The sequence below is a fragment of the Haliaeetus albicilla genome, chromosome 16 (assembly GCF_947461875.1).
Source record: "Haliaeetus albicilla chromosome 16, bHalAlb1.1, whole genome shotgun sequence".
Classification (NCBI taxonomy): domain Eukaryota; kingdom Metazoa; phylum Chordata; class Aves; order Accipitriformes; family Accipitridae; genus Haliaeetus; species Haliaeetus albicilla.
In genome coordinates, this window is record NC_091498.1 from 24,909,607 (window position 1) to 24,931,596 (window position 21,990).

At 37.4% G+C, this 21,990-nt stretch overlaps 1 protein-coding gene and 1 long non-coding RNA gene across 5 annotated transcripts in view; one reads left to right on the forward strand and one right to left on the reverse strand.

Moving 5' to 3' along the window:
• Nucleotides 1-14,221, reverse strand: part of DNAJC24 (DnaJ heat shock protein family (Hsp40) member C24) — a 43,885-nt gene extending 29,664 nt beyond the window's left edge. For 3 of the 4 annotated variants that reach the window (XR_011328178.1, XR_011328177.1, XM_069804010.1), the window contains exons 1-2: nucleotides 13,537-13,610; nucleotides 11,870-12,010 (exon numbers count right to left, since the gene is read on the reverse strand). Coding sequence is in view for 2 of the 4 variants with exons in the window: in XM_069804010.1 (XP_069660111.1) it covers nucleotides 11,870-11,977 (108 nt within the window). In the remaining 2 variants the exon portion in view is untranslated. Of the gene's footprint in view, nucleotides 1-11,869; nucleotides 12,011-13,536; nucleotides 13,611-14,025 lie in introns of those variants that run through there. The other variant, XM_069804011.1, reaches the window with a different exon arrangement.
• The window catches only part of LOC138689296 (uncharacterized), a 214,383-nt gene continuing 206,116 nt past the window's right edge, over nucleotides 13,724-21,990 (forward strand). The window contains exon 1 of the long non-coding RNA XR_011328179.1: nucleotides 13,724-13,812. This is a non-coding gene — a long non-coding RNA (uncharacterized lncRNA). The remainder of the gene's footprint in view (nucleotides 13,813-21,990) is intronic.

Below are 21,990 nucleotides of genomic sequence, written 5' to 3' on the forward strand. Positions count from 1 at the left end.
CACTGTTGGCCAGTTTGGGTCAGGTGCCCTGGCTGGGCATGAGAAGCTGAAAAATCCTTGACTATAGTCTAAACACTACTGAGCAACAACTGAAAACATCAGTGTTATCAACATTCTTCTCATACTGAACTCAAAACATAGCACTGTACCAGCTACTAGGAAGACAGTTAACTACATCCCAGCTGAAACCAGGACACTTAAACATACTTTAAACTTCCTCAACCTTCTCTGTGATTAAGCCAAGAATTTCATCACAACATCTTCTTTCACAGTTAAATTACACAGGTTAATAACCTTAATTTCTGACCAGGGTTTTGAATGGTTCTATTATTCACTGGAAAATCTTAATCTTTTGTCAAGTTGGTCATGAATCTGAGCTGAGAGCCATCTGAAAAATCCAAAAAGAGGTCCGCTTTTCCTCCTCTATACTTAGTGTCTGCTGCCAAATTCCCCATATTTTGCATACTTGCTTTATATATTTAAGTACAGTAGCAGCAGGATTGCCACTGTAATTCTGACTATACTTTTATAGAAGTAAATTTCAACTTCCACAGAACTAGTCGCTTTCAATTCGATGCTACTTGTAAAAGTCCTGTGATTGCAGAGCTGGTCTTCGACTAAGAAGTAATTTCTAATGAAAAATACTTTATTCTCTGCAGTAAATTATTGAAGTCTAAAGATTGTATCAGGTATGACTGGAATCCTTTCCCAATGCAATTGCTTTTATCATGGCACTGTAGTATCATGATACTACTATTTTGACCTTACATTCTCTTATTGGTCTTAACTACTGACAGTAGGTCTCCACTTTGTTCAAGGTAACACTCCATGAATCTGCTACTTTAAAGCACTCCAGCTCCCCCTGCAAAAACAAGTAATTGTAGATTCTTGTTTGAAAACTTTCTCAAGATGAGAAAGATAACCTATTGCATTGGCAAGGTAAATGAACTACATCTCTGCAGCAGCAATTAGTCCATCGTACAGAAAACTAAGTAATAAACTCTTAGTGCTTTCACCCCCTATTCCCCAGTCTCTAGAAAGACCTAGCCCCTTTAGACTGAGAAGAGTCCAACAAAACAGTAATTACTTCACATGACTTTCACATTAAATATTCACACTTCTCATCCTTTTCAGCTCTTGAACAAACTTAATGCTGAAATGTAAAGTTTCATTTTCTAGTGATAAAAAAGAAAATCAACTGTTGTTGTATAAATAGAAGCAAAAATTAATTTGGCTAATGAAGGTATGAAAATGAGGAGAGAAAACAGAACCTATGGTTACCAAAAAGAACATCTTTAGAAACAGCTTCTCCTTCATTTTCTTCTGCTTCCATGGCTCCTTATTTTCCTATGAAGAGCCACCCAAGAGCCTTAAAAGCTACTTTAAAAAGCCTTTTGGAAACTATGCTAGACAGCAGAAGATAAAGCAATAAAAAAACCCCACCAAAAACTAGCAAAGAAATGAAACATTTTAAAATTTATATGAGTATAAAGGTAAAAATAAAAATATAAAGGGAATCCTAAAAGCTCCTTCTAAATTTCCAGCCCCTGTGCTCACAATTTACACTGTTAAGTGTCACATTAAACAATGCTCTGTTGTTTAGGCATAAGCTAATGTGGCCCTAGTCATACAGTAATGCCAGTTACACAAATGGTTAGGAAACTAGTTTAGGCAAACGCTCCTTTCATGTGAAAGCAAACCCCAGAATCCTGTACTGTATTGTAAAAAAAAAAAAAAAAAAAACCAAAACAAAAAAAACCCCACAAACAACCAGGCTGCTTAAACTACTGAAAAAATGGGCCTGAACTTTTCCAGCTGACATGTACGGTAGTGGATGAAGGAAAACCCACAGGATGCTATTTCCTGGCTGAGTAGCATCTGGCAGAAGGGCAGGGACAGGCAGTTAGGGGCAGTAGTCTTCAGCTGGCACTGTGACTTGCAAGATGAATACCTTTCTGCAGGCTGAGAAAGTCAACTACTTTGACACCCCACAACTTCCTAGGAACTGCTGAGCACAAAGCACAGTTTTTTGTGTTGTGTCCCCCCCCCCCCGACCAAACCAAAGTATACCATTAATTTTCAGATTCATATGAAACACCTAAAAACAGACAGAGACCTTTAAGAGGTCAGATTTAAGCATAATGCAAAATAATCAAAGTCCCTAAAGCACTTCAGCTGCAGAAGTCACTGTGGGAAGCAGGCCTTGAAGAATAGAGGACTTTTTAAAAAAAATTATTTGTTAGCAGTCATAACTGTAACACTTGCATAACACTTCAAAAATTGCAGGTAGTTTTGGTTTTTTGTTTTCCTGAAAATATTTCTTTTGGCCGTCCCTACCTCTGGGAGCAATATAAAATCTCTATAGTATTTGAAGCCGTTCATGATCTCAAAATAATGGCTTAAGCCCCAGTCAAATTAGAACTTTTAAAATGGACATGAAAAGCTAAATATTAACAGAATTTAGCACTTCAGAAAACATTTGGGTGCAGAACCTATGAAGAAACCACCTACCTTTCATAAGGCAGCTTAAATTGAGAGATACATTAGTAAACATGTTACACAGTATCCAAATAAAAACAGAAGCACCACAGCCTGTTGTACAGACAATACTTTCCTATCTTAGGCAATGCCTAATAAGTCTAAAGCATCTTGAGAAGTTTCAACCCTTAAAATCAGAAGCCATGAAGTATGCCATGACTATGGCACAAAGACTCCATTTCATGGACATATGGATATCACACCAGTATAAAAAAAAAAGAAAAAAAGCCCCCAAAACCACATCGGCATTCAGTTATTTCAAATTTTCATAGCCATAGTGACAAAACAATTCCAGACGTAATGCACAGAATCACATAAACTTTGCATCTACTTTGGACTGGATTTACACTGATAGCTTAAAGGATGCATTCATATCTGGATTGATCAGTAGTTTGGTGTTTAACTTCTAATTGAAGGTTGGTTGCGGTTGGCAAATTTCTCGATTTGCAGGAAGGAAACAACTTTGACTGTATGTCCTTGTAACTACTAAAAGGGCATACTTTCCAGATGACTCAAGGAAATCATGCGACAATAGAATACTCTGCTCACTTAACATATTTTGTTCCTGAGCTTTTTGCCATTGATATTTAATAAGCAGTCTATGTAGACGGTCTTAGCCTTTACAGAACTTCCCCATTTTAGGAAGGAATAGTCCAGAGACGGAGATGAAAAGGTAGAGTCATCACCTAGGACAGATCAGCAACTGTAGAGGAATAATCCAAGGTTTTCATCAGTTGAGTTTCAATGGCAACATTTACAGAAGCCATAGTTATACTGAGGGAACCCCACCAAGCCCATACTTTGCATTGCTCTTCTGTAGCAGCAGGAACTAACACTAGATTGCTGGCATGCTCTGACAGAATATAAGTACCTCTTAAAAGAGAAACTCTTGTTCAGCCTCTCCTCAAACACCTAATTAGTTACTATTTCATGTTATGTCAAGAAAAGAAAAATGTTAGCTAAAATGTTGCTCAGAAAACTTGTTCATCTTTACTTTCTTCGACCATGGGCATTCTTAGGTCATAAATCCAAGCAACATAGACTGTGAATGTTTTCGTTATTGTTAATTTGTTGGGAATAACAACAAAGGGTCAACTTTTAGAAATATCTGATTATTGACTTTTCAGCCTTAAAGTGTTACTTTTAACATACTGACTGAAAATTAAATGACAGAGGTTATCCAAATGACTGGCAGATGACAACAAAAAAGCTGAACTTTCTTACTGTACTAATAAAAGCTACCTACAAAGTGCCCTACAAGACAGCCCTTCAGGTATAGGAATTCACTTCTGCATTAAATCAGTTCAAATGAGCTCATGTCTGCTGAGCATTTGGGCTCAATGGGAGATGAGAAAGAATTCATGATGCACTGAGGCAAGGAAAAGGAAGAGGGTGGGACAGTTACGTCATTCACATTGTGATTTTCTGACTCTAAAGTGTTTAAAGGTGGAGGAAAGAAGGAATGTGTTGCTTTAACATATTTCCATAATAATTATATTATGCATTTTACACATAAGGCAAAATTACATACAGATAATTTATTTAAACCTAAAAAAATCCCAACCAAAACAAGTCCCCAAAACACTAAGTTTTACAGGTTACTACATCATACTACAATATTTTAAAAATCTAGTAACTATTTCAGATTCAACACAAAGGTGGCCAATTTCATTTCATAGCAATAAGAGAACCTTATATAAACACAGTTATTGCAAGATGATTGATTCTACCTTTAACATTTATTACCCCTTCAAACTCATGTTCTGGGATTATAGGTTCTTTACATAACTGACCCAGTGCTTAAAATTTCAGAAGTAGGCACTTAAATAAATAGTCTGATTTGAAAATATTGAACAACTCAAGGTACTCTTGACAGTGGCTGCTCAAACGTCAGAATAATCAGAACATTTACTTATGTGAAAACATTATGCCTGTCTTTGTAGCTTCCTTATTTGTGCTTTAATTCATATCTTCCGCTACATGATTTTTATTTCAGACATCTCACTTTAGAAATGAGATAAAAAGCACACTGCGCAATGTAAAACTACTTCAGTGTGTCTGCAAAAGTGCTGAAAGAACACTTGCAAATATTAAGTAAACAAACATCTTTATGGAATTTAGTAAACTAGTACTTAAGATTTTATTTTTAATCAGAATTTTAATTTTATACTGCCTCAGGACACAGTGAATATCTGTAAGTATGGAACACCTTTCACAAAAAGTCTACCAAAGACAGTGTAGATTCTATTTTTAATATATTGTGATGATTAATAACTTACATAACCTGTGCACAAAATGTTCAAGAGAGGCATCAGATTCCTTTGCAGAGCATAAATTACATTAAAGGCCAAGCATGCATTAGCTGAATCTCACATTCCAATTGCCTGGTGCCCATTCTGTTCTTATGTGTGTACCTTAAAACTACAGAGGATGAAGTATCAGAAGCTGCTCATCATAACAAATAAGCTATGGACAATAACCCAGTAAGTAAACAGATTAAATTTAGAAATCGTTTTCCATACTAACATTACTTTCACAACTGGCTGAACTACCTGGATAAGCAATATATTGCTTACTTGCTGGCTTATTTTGTGATGCTATGAGTTTTCTCATATTCAATATAACAGTTAAAAATAACTTTCTCTTACAGGGATGTTCACACCATCCACTTGTTAAAATTCACCTACATCTTTAAAAAAACAATATAAAAAAATTACACATTACAAAGTAATAAAAAGTGAGACATTGCTCCATACAAACTGAGATACGGTAGACACCCACCTCTGATAAAGGAGTACTGCAGGCTACATACCAATACTGTCACATGTCCCTTTTTCTGCTATGGTACCTTACTACATCCTTTTTCTCTTCACCTACATCCATGACCTCTCTGGCCCCCATCCCTTCTGCAAGTCAGGATACCTTTCTCAGCCTGTTCTTGTACAGGTTGTGTCTGGAGTGCGCCTTCCAGCTGGTTGCTGACCAATCAGAGGACTAATTGGTTAATCACTGCATTTCATTTGATTAGCCAGCTGCCTAATTACATAGAACACACACTCCCATTGGCCAGCTACCCTAACAAGAGCATGTAAGGCCCAAGGACCAAGTGCTGCCAGCATTACATCTTCACACAAGCCTGACTGAGCAAGCAGGAGCTTCGGCTCAGACGCGGCAGTCTGTATCACTCTTATGTGGCAGCATCACGCATCTCCAAAACATGTGGCTTTTCAGTACCATCTTGACACAAATTTGTGATACCATTCAGATTGATTAAAGTTCCCGTTACTGCAACATGATCGTTGCCTGGGTAAATACTTGTTCTTCAGACTTACTACTGAATATCGTAATGACGTCTTCTGGTGCAAGAAAAACACCCAAAAAACCACCACCACAAAAAATCAGGTGGATGAATCGAACAAAAGCTCTCATAGCTTAAACAGCAGCAGGAACATCAGCGTGATCATGATCTGGCTAATCAAGCTGTTTGAACTAGTGACTTCTGTAACACTGAGGTTCATTATATACTACATAAGCTAATGAATTTTTCGAGCCCCAACTTGAAAATATGCTCCCTTGTATTTTATTGAAGTCCTAAGTAGTAAATCAGATGTAAAGAACAACTCAAAATAAAACTACCCAGAGTGTCAAAACAACAGTCCTTTGTATTAAACTTAGTGGCTTATCTTTCTCTCTCTTGCAATTATATTAACTTCAGTCAAGCTACAACCAGGCTGCACTGAACTTGTTCTGTTTATAGTCAAATTACAAAATCCATTTTCTACAAGTTAGCTGAAACTATAGTTAGCTAAGCATGATGATCTGTTAAGCATCTAACAAGTATGCTGCTATTCAAACAAAAAATAAAAAAACTGCAAAAGCTATTATAAAAAGGAATACACACACTGCATAATTTCCATTATGAAAAGCATTATTATGAGACTTCTGATACAAAGCTCAAAGTATTTTCATTTTAATGATTCAAATTCTCAACTTAAACTCATCATGAAAAGAAGTTCCTCAGCAGGCAAGCGCTTTCAGGAGTAACACAATTTATTTTGGAACAAACTTTAACACAACAATCATGGCAGCAGATCTTTAACTTCACATAAATACACTCTGCATTTCTTGTGACTGCAGAATTTAGATGTGTACATAAATCTGATAAGATACAACAGATATTTTTTTTTCTCTCCAGGAAGACATATGTCTTTCCTCTACACAAGCTCAATGGAACAATCTCTTCTTGAAGTTATTTTGCTTCATTAAATTAAATTTCTATTAATGTCCTTTTTTATTGTTGCCGAGAGTCATTCTCACCTATGCCTGATCCTCTCTGTTTTCAAATTTTCTACTCTTTCAAACAGATTAAGTGATCACCTTAACACTTTGTATTTCTATACACACACCACCCCTTCCGATAAAAAGATAATCTTTGTAACACTATGTGTTAAATGGCACATTTTATTTCTGCACCATATTAAAAATAAGAGCTTCCTGCATACTCCCTGCTCAAATTACATGGATTTTCTTTAAGATTAGGGCACACACTGTAACAGCAGCATATAATTTTCCTGCACAATAATTTTTTTTCCAGTTGAAAGGTATCCTATAATATCATCAGCATCAACAGGAACAGACACCTGATTTTCATCTAGACAAAGCTTATGTGTTTGGTGACTTTATTCACTGTAAAAAGCAGTTTTCAGATATAGAGCAGCTACATGAAAATTTGAAAACAATCTGGCAACTCATTCTTTGACCACAAAGTGCTACACCAAAAGGAGATGTAAAAATTGTGCCAATAATCAGACAAGTGTAATTTTTTTCCCCAATATCCTATTTTTGTTACTCTAATTTCATCCTCCGTTAATTTTATACACATTAAGAAACGGAACATAAGCACTGTCCTTCCTAAAAGCTGTATGGATTCCTTGAAAAGCTAAGTATAGAGCATAAAACCTGTTATCCATTTAAGAAATCTTGTTGAAACTACTGTGTATAACAAGATGAAAAGGCTGTATGTAGCCCAAATATCTCAAAACCATCAGCATGTTCCAAAGACAGAAGATTAAAGACCAAACTCCTACTACTTAGACAACATATTAATTCTCAAAATTTATTGTGATTCCCCTCAGAGTATGGAAACTGCAAGTCTTCCATGCTTCAGAAAGCACCTTAGCATGAACTTAAAACAGCCAATCAAGGAACTTTTGCATTGAGCTATGCTGATTACAAAATACACATTTCTAATTATTTTTTTTTTCCTTTCAGAATTATTAGCACAGAGCTTCAGCCAGAGAAGACACCCGAAGATGAGCCAGCATATACAAAAGTTGGATTTTGTTTTAAAAATAAGCTATTTATAAAATTGCCAGCGTCACACACGTCTTGTGCCCAAAAGTCTGTTGTCTTCAGCTGCTGTTGACTGCTACAATAATAAAGTATCAGGATGATCCAGGTATCAGAGTCACATAAATGGACAAGAATTTAAAAGAAATAAATTTAAGTGTCATTAAGTTGCAAGGAAATTTTATAAATATGAACTTTTACTTAAATACTTAGAAGGTGAGAAGAAAAAAAAATTATTTAAAAAATACCATTACTTTTAGACAAACCTGTGCTATACCACTACTTTTAGGCCAAACACATGCTATTTTCTGTATCAAATCAATAATCCTCTTAAAGATGAAATTGATATTACCTGTAGTAAAATAATTCACTTAAACATATGTTGTGACTTGACCAAATGAAAAAAAAGTAAGCGCAGCAAAGCAAAGTATGGCAAAATGGTAAGTAAATGTAATCACTCTAGTAGGGTGCATATGCACAGTTTTATTTGTTATGGGTTATTACCATTTTCTATCATCAACTTGTTAGAAATGACAAAAACAAGTTATGTTTTAAAAATTGATCAGTTTTAAGCTCATTTGCCATTATGAAATCATTCTTACAAACCTACAATTCAACCATTTTTAATTGCGTACTACTTTGTATTATTAAGGTCAGTCCTGAGATTTAAATACAAATATAGTTATCTTTTGGATGACATATGGCAAGATCTCCAACTCTTTTTAGCTTTGGAAATTTACATCTGCCTGTTCATTCAAGATGCTAAGCATACATGTGTTGACAAACAGAAAATAGCAGATGGCAAAAAGCAAATGCTCAACATGAAGCACTGGGATCATCTGAAGAAGGCTTGGACTCAGACATTTGCCATTTTTATTTAAACAGCAGAATTATTTTAAAAAATAAATTCCACCATCTATTATACTTGATGCTAATGAACATCTGCGATCAGAATATTCATGATTACAGAATGAATGTCATAATAATTGCAGTTGGTATCCGAGCTGCAAGTTGCTTTACAAACTTCTGGATTTTAAGGTAATTAGCACAGGAGGTTAATGTCTGCTGCTACACATAAGCCAGAAAACTTTCTGTATTGACCATATAATTTGTCATGAAATCTTTTAATAGGCAATACATGGCTGCGCTCATCTCCTATTCCAGCTTCTAAACTGGAGTCACTGTGATAATTGACTACTACCACAGTACATAAAAACACCTGCATGTAGACCTGTTCTCTGCCCACACCAATACTACTACTACTTCTACCATCACGATCTCCAACAGCTTTAGAAAACCCAAATGAGCACTTTGTTAGCTTCATACCTCTAACTGACAAGAGCTCCAAGTACAAGCTTTACTTGGGAAGCAAGCGAGTTATGAATAGGGCACAACCGGTAACACGAGAGGTCCATCCAGTGCTATGCTTGTTACTGACAATGAACAGTGGATGCCTAGGGAATAGTATCACGACAAGACAAACATACAGCAACACCTCCCTTGTATATTCCACCAATATTCAGAAGTCCACAGCTCACGAATCTCTGAATCAGAGTATTTTTTGTGTTAAAATGCCATGGCAGACTTTTCTTTTGTGAAAGTCTTACAACTTTTTCAACCACAGAACCATTGGACTCAACAACATCTGTAGCAGTAACTTTCATGCTGTAACTAAGTGTTATATGAACACCTTTTAGTGAAGGTATGTACTGGAGCCTCAGTCACTCCTACGCACAGCCAATGAGTTTTTAAGGTGCATAAAAATAACTGTTGTTTTATTACCACCATGCTTTTAAAGACTTCAGACTGACTGTGCTTAATGCTGTATTAGTAAGTAGACAAACAGAGTCTGTAACAGTTCAGCTAAAAGAAAAAGATGAATAGAGACAGGACATATGGTAACAACAACAGACAAGCTGATCTGTCTTGCAGAAAATACCTACAAGTAAAGATCAGTGTGGCTTTTTAGTCAGAGATCCATCACAGATAGCAAAAGAATTCTGAGCCGGGGGGGGGGGGTGGGGCATATCTTCATCTTCTCTAACATTTCTCACTGACTTTTCAAATAAAGAGCTGTAACCAATTAGCCTAGAAATATACAGGTTCTAAAGAAAAGCTTGTATATTAAAATAGTATTTTCATCCTCTAAAACTATAGTTATAGATGTAAACAGAGAGTTGTAAACTCCAACAATCCTGGCTTCATACACTTCAAAATAATTACATGAAAGTAAAGGGTCACTTTCATTTAAAAAAAAAAAATTCACACAGGAAAGGCACTACATAGTTTCAGTTCTGTGGCAAACAGCTCTGAACAATATTTTACATACGATTTTAATTCCACTACTATACATAGATTCATAGTGAAAGAAATATATTGATTCCATTACAGTATTCAGTTTAAATTAGCCGCCTATCTGAACAGAAGAGGTACTTTACACTATGATCTCCCTATTGTTTTCATTAAGAACAACAAGACCATTATTAATATTTTATTCACATTTTACTAGTAATTCAGTGGAACAAAAACGTTAGGAGGTCCAAGAAAACAACTACTTTATTAAAAGCAGAACTAAGAAGCTTGGTTTCCAAAGCGCTCTCCTACATTGGTTCTTCTAATGTTTAATAGTGAAGATCTAAGGATTTATGTACTATATCTGCATGCAAACATCTTGTAAGGTGTTGAAGCTTAAGACACCAAGTACATAGATCAGTTACAGGCAAAGAAATAAGTTAGCAGGAAGCACTGAGGAGGAGTAGACGTACAGCAGGAATCCTTAAGCGAATTCAACTAAAGAGTATCAAAATGTGTGAATTTGGAAATGACCTTTAAAACAGTTTCCACAGAGGGTAGAAATAAAATGAATAAGCCAAACAAACACCACCACCCCACCCCCAACCAACCCATGAACTTATTTCAACTCTAACAAAACTCAGTCTCCTGTTGACTAGTATTCTCTTTACCTCGCTTAAAAATCCCAACATCTTATCACATTCATTCTAACACCTCAAACCAAGCAAGATCAGCCATGGATGTACTCTCCAATGCCCTACCAATACTGACAGTCTAGATAGCAGTTACCTAAAGGAATATATAAAAACCAGAGTTCTGCTCACCTTCTTCCTTCTTCTCTACCAGGTTGCCAGTTTTCAAGAAACTTAGAAATTTAGCTACCTTGGGAATTCTATTTGTTTATCAAATTTGGTTGAAAATGGTCAACAGTATCAAAAAAATACACCCCATTTTCTCAGAAAGCCAGGCCAAAGCACCTGTTGAGCAAAAAGCCTGAATTCAGGGGAAGGAGTAAAAAAGAAGAACCAAGAATCATACAAAGTAATCTGGTGAAGCTCTGAGATTCTTATACATGTATACCAGGAGTACAGGAAAAATTAAGGGAATTCACAGAACATCAAGTCTTAATGCATGACCAAAAACATGACTCCACAAAAATGCACCAGAAACTTTCAAATAAAATTGATATTAACATATTTTCCTCCCATACATTTTCTATTCCGTTACTGCAGACTATCAGGAAGAGCTTCTTTTTGCTCTTTGCATCTGGTCTTTATATATTCAAGGGTTGCATTCAGCACATTATAACTGCACGCATGACAGTAAATACCACGAATATCAATTAGCAAATTTAATCAGTATGTGCTACAAACAATGACCTTTCTTGAGCACCTCATTATCCAGCACCTGATGGACAGGTACTTGCTTCAGTTTACTCATGAATGATTAGTAAAGCTGGAAGACGTATCAGTATTTTGGAACGAGAACACCACAACCCCTCTTTGCAAAATGTAACAACTCATAAACTCCTGATGTTTATTTCAAACTTAAGCCAGCCTCAGTGAGCTGCTATTACAAAATACATTGATTAATCCTATATATACAAAAAATGTAAAAACAAAACCTGCAATTGTTATCTTACTGGTTTATAAAATTTATTTTTGCACATCTTAAATAATAAAATACTTACTAATAAAGCAAGTTTTTGGTACTTCCGTTTTAGTTCTGCCGGACTGTCTGATGGCTTTGCACCCAGGATTTTGTACCAGTTCTTTTGTGTTATCCTTTCAAAGGCCATAATCTGACTGGCTTTGAAATTACTTCCTTAGCACTGTGTAAGAAAATTAAATAAATATAATTACAATTTGAAAGAGAAACCATTAGAAAAAGCAAAACTAAGAAAATGTGACAAACTACAGGATCATGAAATAGATTGCAGCCCTCAACCACATCTACACCCCTACATAAGCTCTATAGTGCAAAAAACCAGCTTAGTTCACATGGCCATTCCATCCCACAGAGTATCATATGTGAAGTGAGTTAAGTTGTGTTTCCTGTCCCAGTTGCTTAGTATATCATGTTTCAGAAGCTGTCCATACTCCTTTAAAATCATTTTAACTGTCTGAACTATTTTGAACCTACCCAGGTTATAGATACACTTTTTATATATAGACTTTTTAAAATACACATTTTTTTATTTTGAAGCAATACTGTACTTAATATATGAAAAAATGAAGTACATAAAAGGGTGACATTTTGTCAATTCTGGAATGAGATACATGCAAGAAGACAAAAAGGTATGGCTCGGGTTTTACACAATGATAATCACACTATGGACCCTCCTTCATCCTTCTGGATAAGAAGGCTTAACTTTTTTGAAATTAAAGTAAAAGAGCACATAAAAACAAACAAAGAAACAAACAAAAATGAATGAAAACATACAAAGTTAGCACAGGTCACTAAATAAAAACCTAACTAGTTGGGTGCTTTTTATTTTTGGCCATCTATCATCAAGCTAATGACCCAGAATGAAAAAAATAAACAGAGGAATTAAACGCCAGTAACAGCACAGTAATGACTGAACTTTAAGCAGATTCTCGGGTATGCTGAAATCCCAAGTTTGTACTGGTTAATTTATCACAAACTTTCTGGTAAGAAGTAACACTGTCTCCAAATAAGGAAGAGTTTTGCAAGTTTTGTAAGACTTTTTTTATTGTTGAAGGAAAGTAAAAGGAATTTGTTTTTCCACTTCAACACGAAAACCGGTTTCTGGTGACTCATGCCGCAGAAGAAATCATTTTTTCATGGGGGAAGAGGAGTATGTTTTTCCAGCCTCGCAGAGCTACCACCGCAAAGAGGGCACACCCGACGGGGGAAGCACCACACCCGCCCCTCCCACTCCACCCCCTTCCCCACGCAGACCCCCTTCTCCCTCGGCGAACCCACGAAGGCTTTTAAAACCACGCGAAAACCCAAACCCCGCCTGGGACCACGCTTCCCCACCGCGGCCCACCGCCCAGGACGAAGCGGCCGCTGTGCCACGGCGGACCTACCCCACCCCACCCCACCGGCTCCGAGCTGACCCACAGGGCGGCAGGCGGGACGCACGGACCGGGACAGCGGGAGGAGGCCGGCGGGACCCGCGGAGGAGGACCGGGGAGGCCGCCGGCCCCGCGCAGCACGCCAGGCCCCGATGGAGGCCTCCCGCCGCCTCCTCCTCCTCTTCCTCCTCAGCACGGGGGCTGAGGCACGCGAGGTCCCGGTCCCGGTCCCGGTCCCGGTCCCGGTCCCGGTCCCGGTCCCGGTCGCCAGCACCGACGGCCGGCACTCCCCGACAACCGAAGAGCGAGCACTCACCTGCCCCGCACCGCCGGCCCGTCGATGGAGGCAGCCGGTGCCTTGGATAACTCGTCCGGCGGGAAACAACCCCCCCCCCTCCGCGTGGCGCTTTGCGCCTTTAGCGTGGTGGTGGGGAGGGCAGCCGCGCGTGGGGCTTATGGGGCCGCCTTCCCTGCTTCCGCCCGGGCAGTAGTGGCGCTGGCACCGGCAGGAAGCGGAGCCGTGGCCGAGGCCCGACGCCGTCTCCATGGCGACCGGCGGCGCTCCGGAGCTGCGGGACTGCCGCCGGCCTCTGTAAGTAACGGCCCCGGCCGCCCTCCAGCGCTCGTTCACGGCCCGGGGCGAGCGGGAACACCTTTTCACCCCCACTTTCCCCTCAGGGATTCCGCCTCCAGGTGCGAGAAGACACCGGGGTCCACTTCAACCTCCCTCGCTCGCTGCGCGGGAGGGAGCCCGGGCCGCCCCACACCCCCTTTCCCCGTTTCTCCGGGAAGACCCGGGGCGCACCTTCGTTGCAGGCCTTCCCTCGTTGCAGCTTAGCTCCGACACCGGGGCACCGCGGGCCCGGCGAGCACGGAGGGCGCGGGGGACGGGCCCGGCGGCACCCCGGGGATCGGCTCGGCGTGTGGTCGACCACAGGCCGTCGGGTTCCCTCCGCCCGGCTGCTCCGGGCAGCGTGTGTCTGCGGAGAAAACCGCGGGCGTAACGGTGACCATCCTGCGTCTTTCTCGTCTCCCTTACAAGTTGCCCCGACCCTGTGGGCGGAGTAAGACGATGGTTTCTTTCTAGAAAATGGTTGTCCCAAAGGGGAAGGAAGAACATCCTCTTAATGAAAAATATTAAGCTCAGGAAGCAGACTTGTAGTGATGTAAAAAACGTTTCCTCGTATTAAAAAAAGCTTAGGTTGGTGCTGTACACTTCAGCTTTTATAATCTCAGTCGATCCTAGTTAGCAAAATCCCTAAATATTAGTCCAGACAAACTCAGCTCACACTATACCTCGAAATGTGTGGCAGTCTTCCTTTGACTATATTTTTATGCAATATCTTAGAAATAAAGCAACTTTTTTGTCATTTTTCATACCCTCTGAACTGTTTAAGTAGACCAGCAGCCAGGCTGTACAGACACTGGTGGGAAGAACTGGGAGTGTTGTTCCTGGCATACCGTTCCCATTAACCATCAGCGCAGGAAGCGTGTGGGACAATCGAGGCTGAACCATAAACATGGAGAATTTATTTAAAGTTTAGCATGGATGGTAGGGAAGCAAGAGACTTTCTGGGTAGGTGAGAAAAAAACGAATGTACAAAACTGCTCAAGACCTGTGCATCAGTCTGATTTTTGTCTATCCTGGTCATCAATGTCTCTACAAAACAGTCAGTAGGTTAGTATTTTCCCCTTTTCTGCACTTTTGTAAGTGAGGTCAAATTTGTAACATGAGCGTCCATATTTGTCAAATGGGAAAGACTTGTCTTTGCACTTGAGCAGTACATGTATGAGCCCTGGAACAATCTGGCTCCCTCTGTCAATGCGGTGGCAACTTCTGTAGCACCAGTGTGACTAATTATATATTTCACTTAAGTCATTGAATTATAAATGAGATGTATCAAGTGTGAGCTAATTTACATAGTCCCTTTAGAAATTAGATTTTACCTCTCAGGCAAAGGTTTCAGTGTGATTATATGAGTTACCTTCTTCATTTTGGCTTGTAGTCAGCCCACATATAACTTGGAATGGCCCACAGCACTTAATGTATTCTCCTCAGCCATTGATTGGGGCTGATATAAGAACAAGTACTGTTGTTGTGAAGGGGGGAAAACTAAAAGGAAAATTGTAAAAGATGAAGTGATGTCTTAGAGATTGGTTACTATAACTGTGCTTTTACCACAAATGGTTAATATCCTCTTACAGACTGGATATATTTACAATATCCATTTTTATCCTTTATGGCCCAAATTCTTAAATGTTGCATGTAGAGTTTTTTTTCCATTTTAACTCGTTATAGGATTGGTGCCTGAAGCCAGCTCATAACGTTGTTTAAACTCAGTTATTTGAGAGATTGTGAGCATTTGTATTCAATAGTATAATTATCTGTAATTAGTTGTTCAATATAAAATTAACTATAAATGTTAAGGAATTATCTCTGAAGTCATTGGAACAATTTTGGAGGTGAAATGCTCATTCATTTCTCTGCGTATTCAGCAGTCCTGCCAAAGTAAAAGAAAATAGGCTGTTTAATATAACAGTTTGGTGTTCATGGGCTGCAAAATGCATAAACTGTGAAATGAAATCACTGCAGGATTATCTGGCCTTTTCTGGTATTATAATCTTTCTGTCTCAGTTTCTATTTTAATTTTAATCTATCCAGCTTCAGGTGTCACAATGTTATGTTCGGGTTAGTCTTAGCTAATCATACTCTGTCTGGTTGTAATGACTTTTGAAGCTGTTGATCAATCTCAAGCCAATTTGATAATCTTTCATTGCTAGAGGTATCAAAATTAAGTTAGTTCAAGATTTGTTAAAATCAAATGGGTATGTAGGGGAGAGCAAGCAGGGCAAAACTGCCTGAACTCAAATGCTACCTATTGCTTTTGGCAGCTACTGGCTGGCAAGTAAGCATGTAGTTCAAACTCGCCATAGGATTTGCTGCTTTTTCCCCTTATGACAGCAAAAGTAGGTAAGTGACAGGCAAGTGTGGGGAACTTACCATGAAAGTCTAGGGTGTGTGGATACAATGAAGTCATAGAGAAGACCTGGGACTGTTGTCCCAGAATGGGAGGTATAGGACCCATGTCTGTAAGAAACCAGGCTTCATTAGTTGCTTAAGTATCTTAAACAAGTTATTATGTAGGTATGTATAGGTGCTATTACTTTCACTGGATCTGGACACCTAAATATGATAAAAACTTTTTTCTCTTGTTGAATGTAAGATAATTTCTATGTAGGTTGGGTTTTTTAGACTTTTTGTGAGAATATTTAACATCTTAGTATATGCTTTATTTAAAACTGTCACATAGTATTGTGCTGTGTTGTCATAGAAGTATAGGAAAAGAATTATTTAAGGAATTAACTGGACTACTGTGTCACATATTAATACAATAAAAGACAAGTACAAATTATGGACCAGCCCCTTGTTATTTTATTCTTTTAAGAATGCAGGCTTTTAAGAATGCAGACTTTTTCACATTTAACTACATTTTTTACTTCTGAAGACAACTGGTATTTTTCAAAGTGGTGCTCAGAGTAGTAAAGTTTTTTTTGGCATTTTTTGTTTGTATTGGTTTTATATTGCTATATATGTGTACAAAAGAGCGATGCACATGTTATCTAAAAATCAGAAGGCAAGTCTTTCTAAGGTTCCTTAGCATCTAGAATATTCAGAATATTTGAGAAATTACAGTTTTTGCAAAAAATGCCTTTTTATAGTTGGAAAGGCAAAGTTATTTATATAATTCCTATCTGGACAAATATTCCCCTAGCTGGACAGTACTTATATTTGTTAAACTTCAGCATATACTGTAGTGCTGTTCTTGGTACAAAGCACTGCACCTGAATTAGTCTGTTAGCACGCTTGTTTATTTATTTAATTAATGGTTTTCTGAAAACATAGTCTTCTCTGCTTTCTTGTTTGTCTTGTAACTGACAAGAAATAGGATTCATAGGAATAAAGCCTGAAGAAAGCACTGGATCACCTAGTCCGAATTTTTTATGTATTACAGGACTGTTCTGAGTCCAGTATGTTCTGTCTGACTGTCCGTATGAAAAGATGGAAAATTCCTTACTTGTGAGAAGGCTGCTTCAACAGCTAATCATCCTACTGTTAAAATTTGTCCCTAATTCTAAACTTGAATTTTCCTGGCTTCTATTTCCAGCCATCAATTCTTCTTACACCTTTTGTCTTGAACTGTAGTGTTTTAGCATCCAATATATATACCGACATAAACAAGCACTGAATATTTATTTGGTTTTGATAAATTTAAGAGATTGAGCATGTTTGTCATGCACAGATATTTTGTCTTAAATGATTTTTATGGTTGTGCTTTCTTAATTTTCCCAATGTTTTAATGTGACAATTAATAAGAGCAATTAATTAATGTGGCAATTAATAATACAATATTTCACTATGGGGTCTCACTGATATTTGTTCTGGTGTACTGTTTTAATTCTGACTGTTTAAGTCAGTACAGTGAGAAGAATTTTTTTCAGATGAAGTTTTCTGTCAGAACTTTCGTAGACAGCTGACTAGAGAGTGGTGTTAAGTGAAAATTCTGCATTCTGTCTCTTGGGAACAATGGTTTTGGCTGTGAAAGATAAAATAATTTGTTCAACTTTGAACAACGTTGCACTTCCTTTTTAATCTAGATATTAAAAATCCTCAGAGGAGATAGGATTATTTAAAACTGACTAATGGAATTTTTTTTCAGTTTTTTAAGAGAAAGGTGTCAGAGATCTGAATGTTAAGTTCTTCCAGAATTTGTTTTAATTGGGTCAGATTTGTCAACAGTAAAAAGAAAACCAAAGTTTTGTCTCCCAGGAGATGTGGATATGATAGACTAAATGTCATAATGATGTGAACAAATGAGATGTAACATGAACTGAAAATATATGTTTTCCATTAAATTTCCACAAAAATGATTGAAAACGTCTTGGGAATTATTTAAGCAATTTACAATATTGTTTAAAAAGGTACATCTGGGCACACTGAGTACAGTCTTTTGTCGTTCATTAGCAATGTATTTAATGAGGGTTTTTTTAAGTGATAGATAGTTAAGGTAACAGACAAGTGACAGATTGTTTGTCTTTAACGATTTCCCTATTTCAGGCCCATTACAAAGCAATTAGAAATCTGACAGCATTTTTACTCTGCATTACTGATCATCTAAAGTGATGAGAAATGAGAGGTGATGAATATTAATTGTATATTTTCATATAATTATCATAAATTATTACCTTGTCTAGTGTGCTGCAGGTGGAGTAAAATCAATGGATGAAAATTCAGTCAAATATGATAATTTGAAAGATTTCATGACTTAGTTTTTGTCTTTAAAGTGCAGTGTCAATCAGTCTAAACCAGGCATAATTAACTGAGGGAAAGACAAAGATATTCATACCTTTCCTTGCTTTGCTAGCACCGATCAGCATGGCATTTACTCTTGTGCCCTGTGACAAATTACTTATCTCTCTTTCGTAGCCCGCCACATTTACAATGGCGGTATATCTATTCCTGTCCGACTTTTTTTCTTAACTTTACTTAACGTTTGAGCATTAAAACAATATTAAAAGCTGTGCACTTCGATGAACTGAGAACCAGCTATTCTCATCTTTTTTTCACCCACTTGGTATATATGCATTGTAACTTGTCACTTATTTGCATTGTGCTTCTATTCTCAGGGGACCTCAGCATCTACCAAAAATGATGAGTGTTCATATGACTTGTTTGTTTAAAGTATGGACCTTTATTCAAATTTTGTTCTGAAGATGCAGTCATCAATAATAAACATCCATAATAAACAGTGGTTATAGAATCTTACTTGGTTCCACGCTTTACTTAATAAGTCTTCATGACACTCTTACATCATTGGTCTTGAAAGTTCAAAGGATATCATCAGTTCCTTTTCAGACAGGGAGAAAGGAGGCACAAAGTTTGAAGTGTCAAAGTAACAATTTTGGTGTTCTGTTTTGGAATGTGAAACTCTTATAATTTATAGTACTTATCTTTATAATGCATCTCCTATGTTCAAAGCAGATTTCATTTACAGTTAGTGGAAAAATTATAAAAACAGATCACAGATGCTCCAAATCCAGTATCTAGAAAATGTGGCTAGTGTTTGTGTTTTTCCTGGGAAATTTTGGTTGATATGACTAATTCAATATCACTTCAGAATTTTAAGACAAAGACAAGAATGATAGCTAATTTATCTGGGGCAGCAGACCTTATCCATGAGACAATTGTCTCTTTTCCTGCATTTCTCTGCACATTTCTGTCTCAGTGAAGTGAGTGAATTGGAGGAATCCTAAAAACAAATTATTATGTCACTAAGTCTATTGGTCTCCATGTACTTAAATTAAAACTGCATGTGCAAATTTATATTTTTTCTTGATTTTCAATGCTTGACTTCGCAAACTTGATAATTTAAACAAACTGCATTTGAAAAATCACATTATTAACATGATATTTTAGCATCCAAAATTGCTGTGTTAGTAAGAAAGAATAGGGAGTGGAGTGTTTTCTCTTGGTGGCAAACCTCACAACAAGCTTAATTTGGTTTCGTCTATGAGCATGAAAACTTAAGAGCCCAAACAGGGTTAAACACATACTTAGCCTTCTATCTCTGATAGTGGCCAATGGTGGAATGAAAAGGTAACAAGAAACAGCACAAGTGTAGAGAAATCCTTCAGGTGTTACGTCCTCTGAGATGTGAATTTTTCATACATGTATTAAATTATTCCCTGGGTCAACAGTATGTAGTTACTAGCATACTATTGTTTGAAATTAAGGGTCTCATTCATCAATAAACTAACATTAATTGTTTACACTTTGTCAGTATGGTATATTCTAATCCCCATTTTCATCATAATGGGATTTCCTTTGAGATATTGTCATGCTATAAAAGGCCTCATTCCCATACTGATTGCCTGCAAATGAAAAAGGTAGCACGACTAGGCTAGTACCACCATGTCGTTACTAATGAGGCCTCATGGTCAGTTTAATGAATTGTATTTATGCTGTCTGAAGTCAAGGGCCAACTGTTCAAGTTTAAACTATACATACATAAAAATCAACTTTGGGGTTTTTTTCTGTTTTTTTCCCAGTTGGATGCCAGTACCTTATGTAGTAAATGTTTTCATATATTGTAATTTCAATCTCAGTTTTGTCATGTAGGCTCAATAGAATTAATTAATGAAGAATTGCATCATGCTCTGTGAGATTCTAAGACAGGAATACTTCTCCGCGATACACGTTGTTCTCAATATCCCTCTGCAACTCTGAGAGGAAAGAGTGCCATTTTATGGCTTTCATTTTTTCATGTATATCATAGAACACAAAACAGTTTTAATAGCCATCCACTCTCTCAATATTAAAATTGCAGTTATGCCTGGATTGCAAGTGGATTTTTCGAACAAAAGAACCTCTTTTCTTCCTGTCCCTCTTGTACATATGTTCACATTCTGCATAGTCACATGCTGCTAACCGTGTGTATAAAGCTATGTATTATATTTCTTCTTTTTTAAGTTCCTGTAATGAAAAGACTGAATGAGACTCCTGTTGTTGATATACCTTGATCTTTATTCTGATATACTTAAACCAAATATTCAGATGTTTGAAAACCCTTATCAGAAAGAGGCATGTTTAATGTCACATTGGTTACTTGCTAATGCAAACTGCAGTATACACAAAAGCAACGGAGCAACAACTGTGGTGTCTATAAAGCTTGCAAACTTGACAGATCGACAGTATTTCACAGTTTATGTTAAAACCAGCTTCTTGAGAAAGGTAATTACAAAATGAAATATTTAGTTCTGGAATTTAGATTATTCATTTTATTTTAATTAGCTTTTCCCAACATAATTGGATATGTTTCCACATGTTTGTTGAAGAGGAGTACTGGGCTAATTGGCTTTTTGCTTATTTTCTTTAGAGATACAGTGTATAATTTATCATCCTTTTGATTAACACTTTTCCATTATGTGGATTCTTTTAATGACTGCAGTACTTTCCAAGTATAGCAACAAGTAGTAAAATGCCTTTTAGTATTACAGGAAAGAATATAGTTGCTGTACCTCAAATACCATGTCATTATATATTCCTATATTACATACATATTTCAGTCTTAGCTTAAGCAAAACTCCTGTTGTCTCTTCAGTTTGAACTGAAAGGTGAAGCATGAAGATACGGCTATGCTGACCTAATGACTGGTTGCCACTGAAGTTGTAAAATTCTTCTGCTGTTCCTTTTTCACCAGCTTCAGTCATGTACTTTTGCTGCCCTTGCATCAGCACTGCCATTCGTGTGACCACACAGTGAAATAATTCATGGAGATAAATGAGCAAAAATCTAATTCTGCCAAAAAATTTATATTTTTCTGCTGATTTAACTCCACTGAACAGACTTGTCATGCATCAGTGCCAGCACTGGGAAGGTGGCTGTAGAACTTGTCCAGGACAAGGGGAAGAGAGGAGCAAGTCTGCCCATTTTGATGTCACCTAGCCATTGGATCATATTACTTTACCATTAAATTGCATGCCGAGCTAGACTAAGTAAAATTTATAAAAGTAAGCACATGGTAAATAAAGCTGTTTTGAAATAATGCATATCACCAATGAATGTTTGAAGGTTAAGATATATAAAAGAGGAATAGTACTCAGTCACAGAAGATCAATCCAGTCAAATGGAAATAAACGTCACAATAAAATTTGCATTTCTTTCTGATTTTTGTAACTGGTACTGCAATTCATCTAGTTTAACATTAAAATT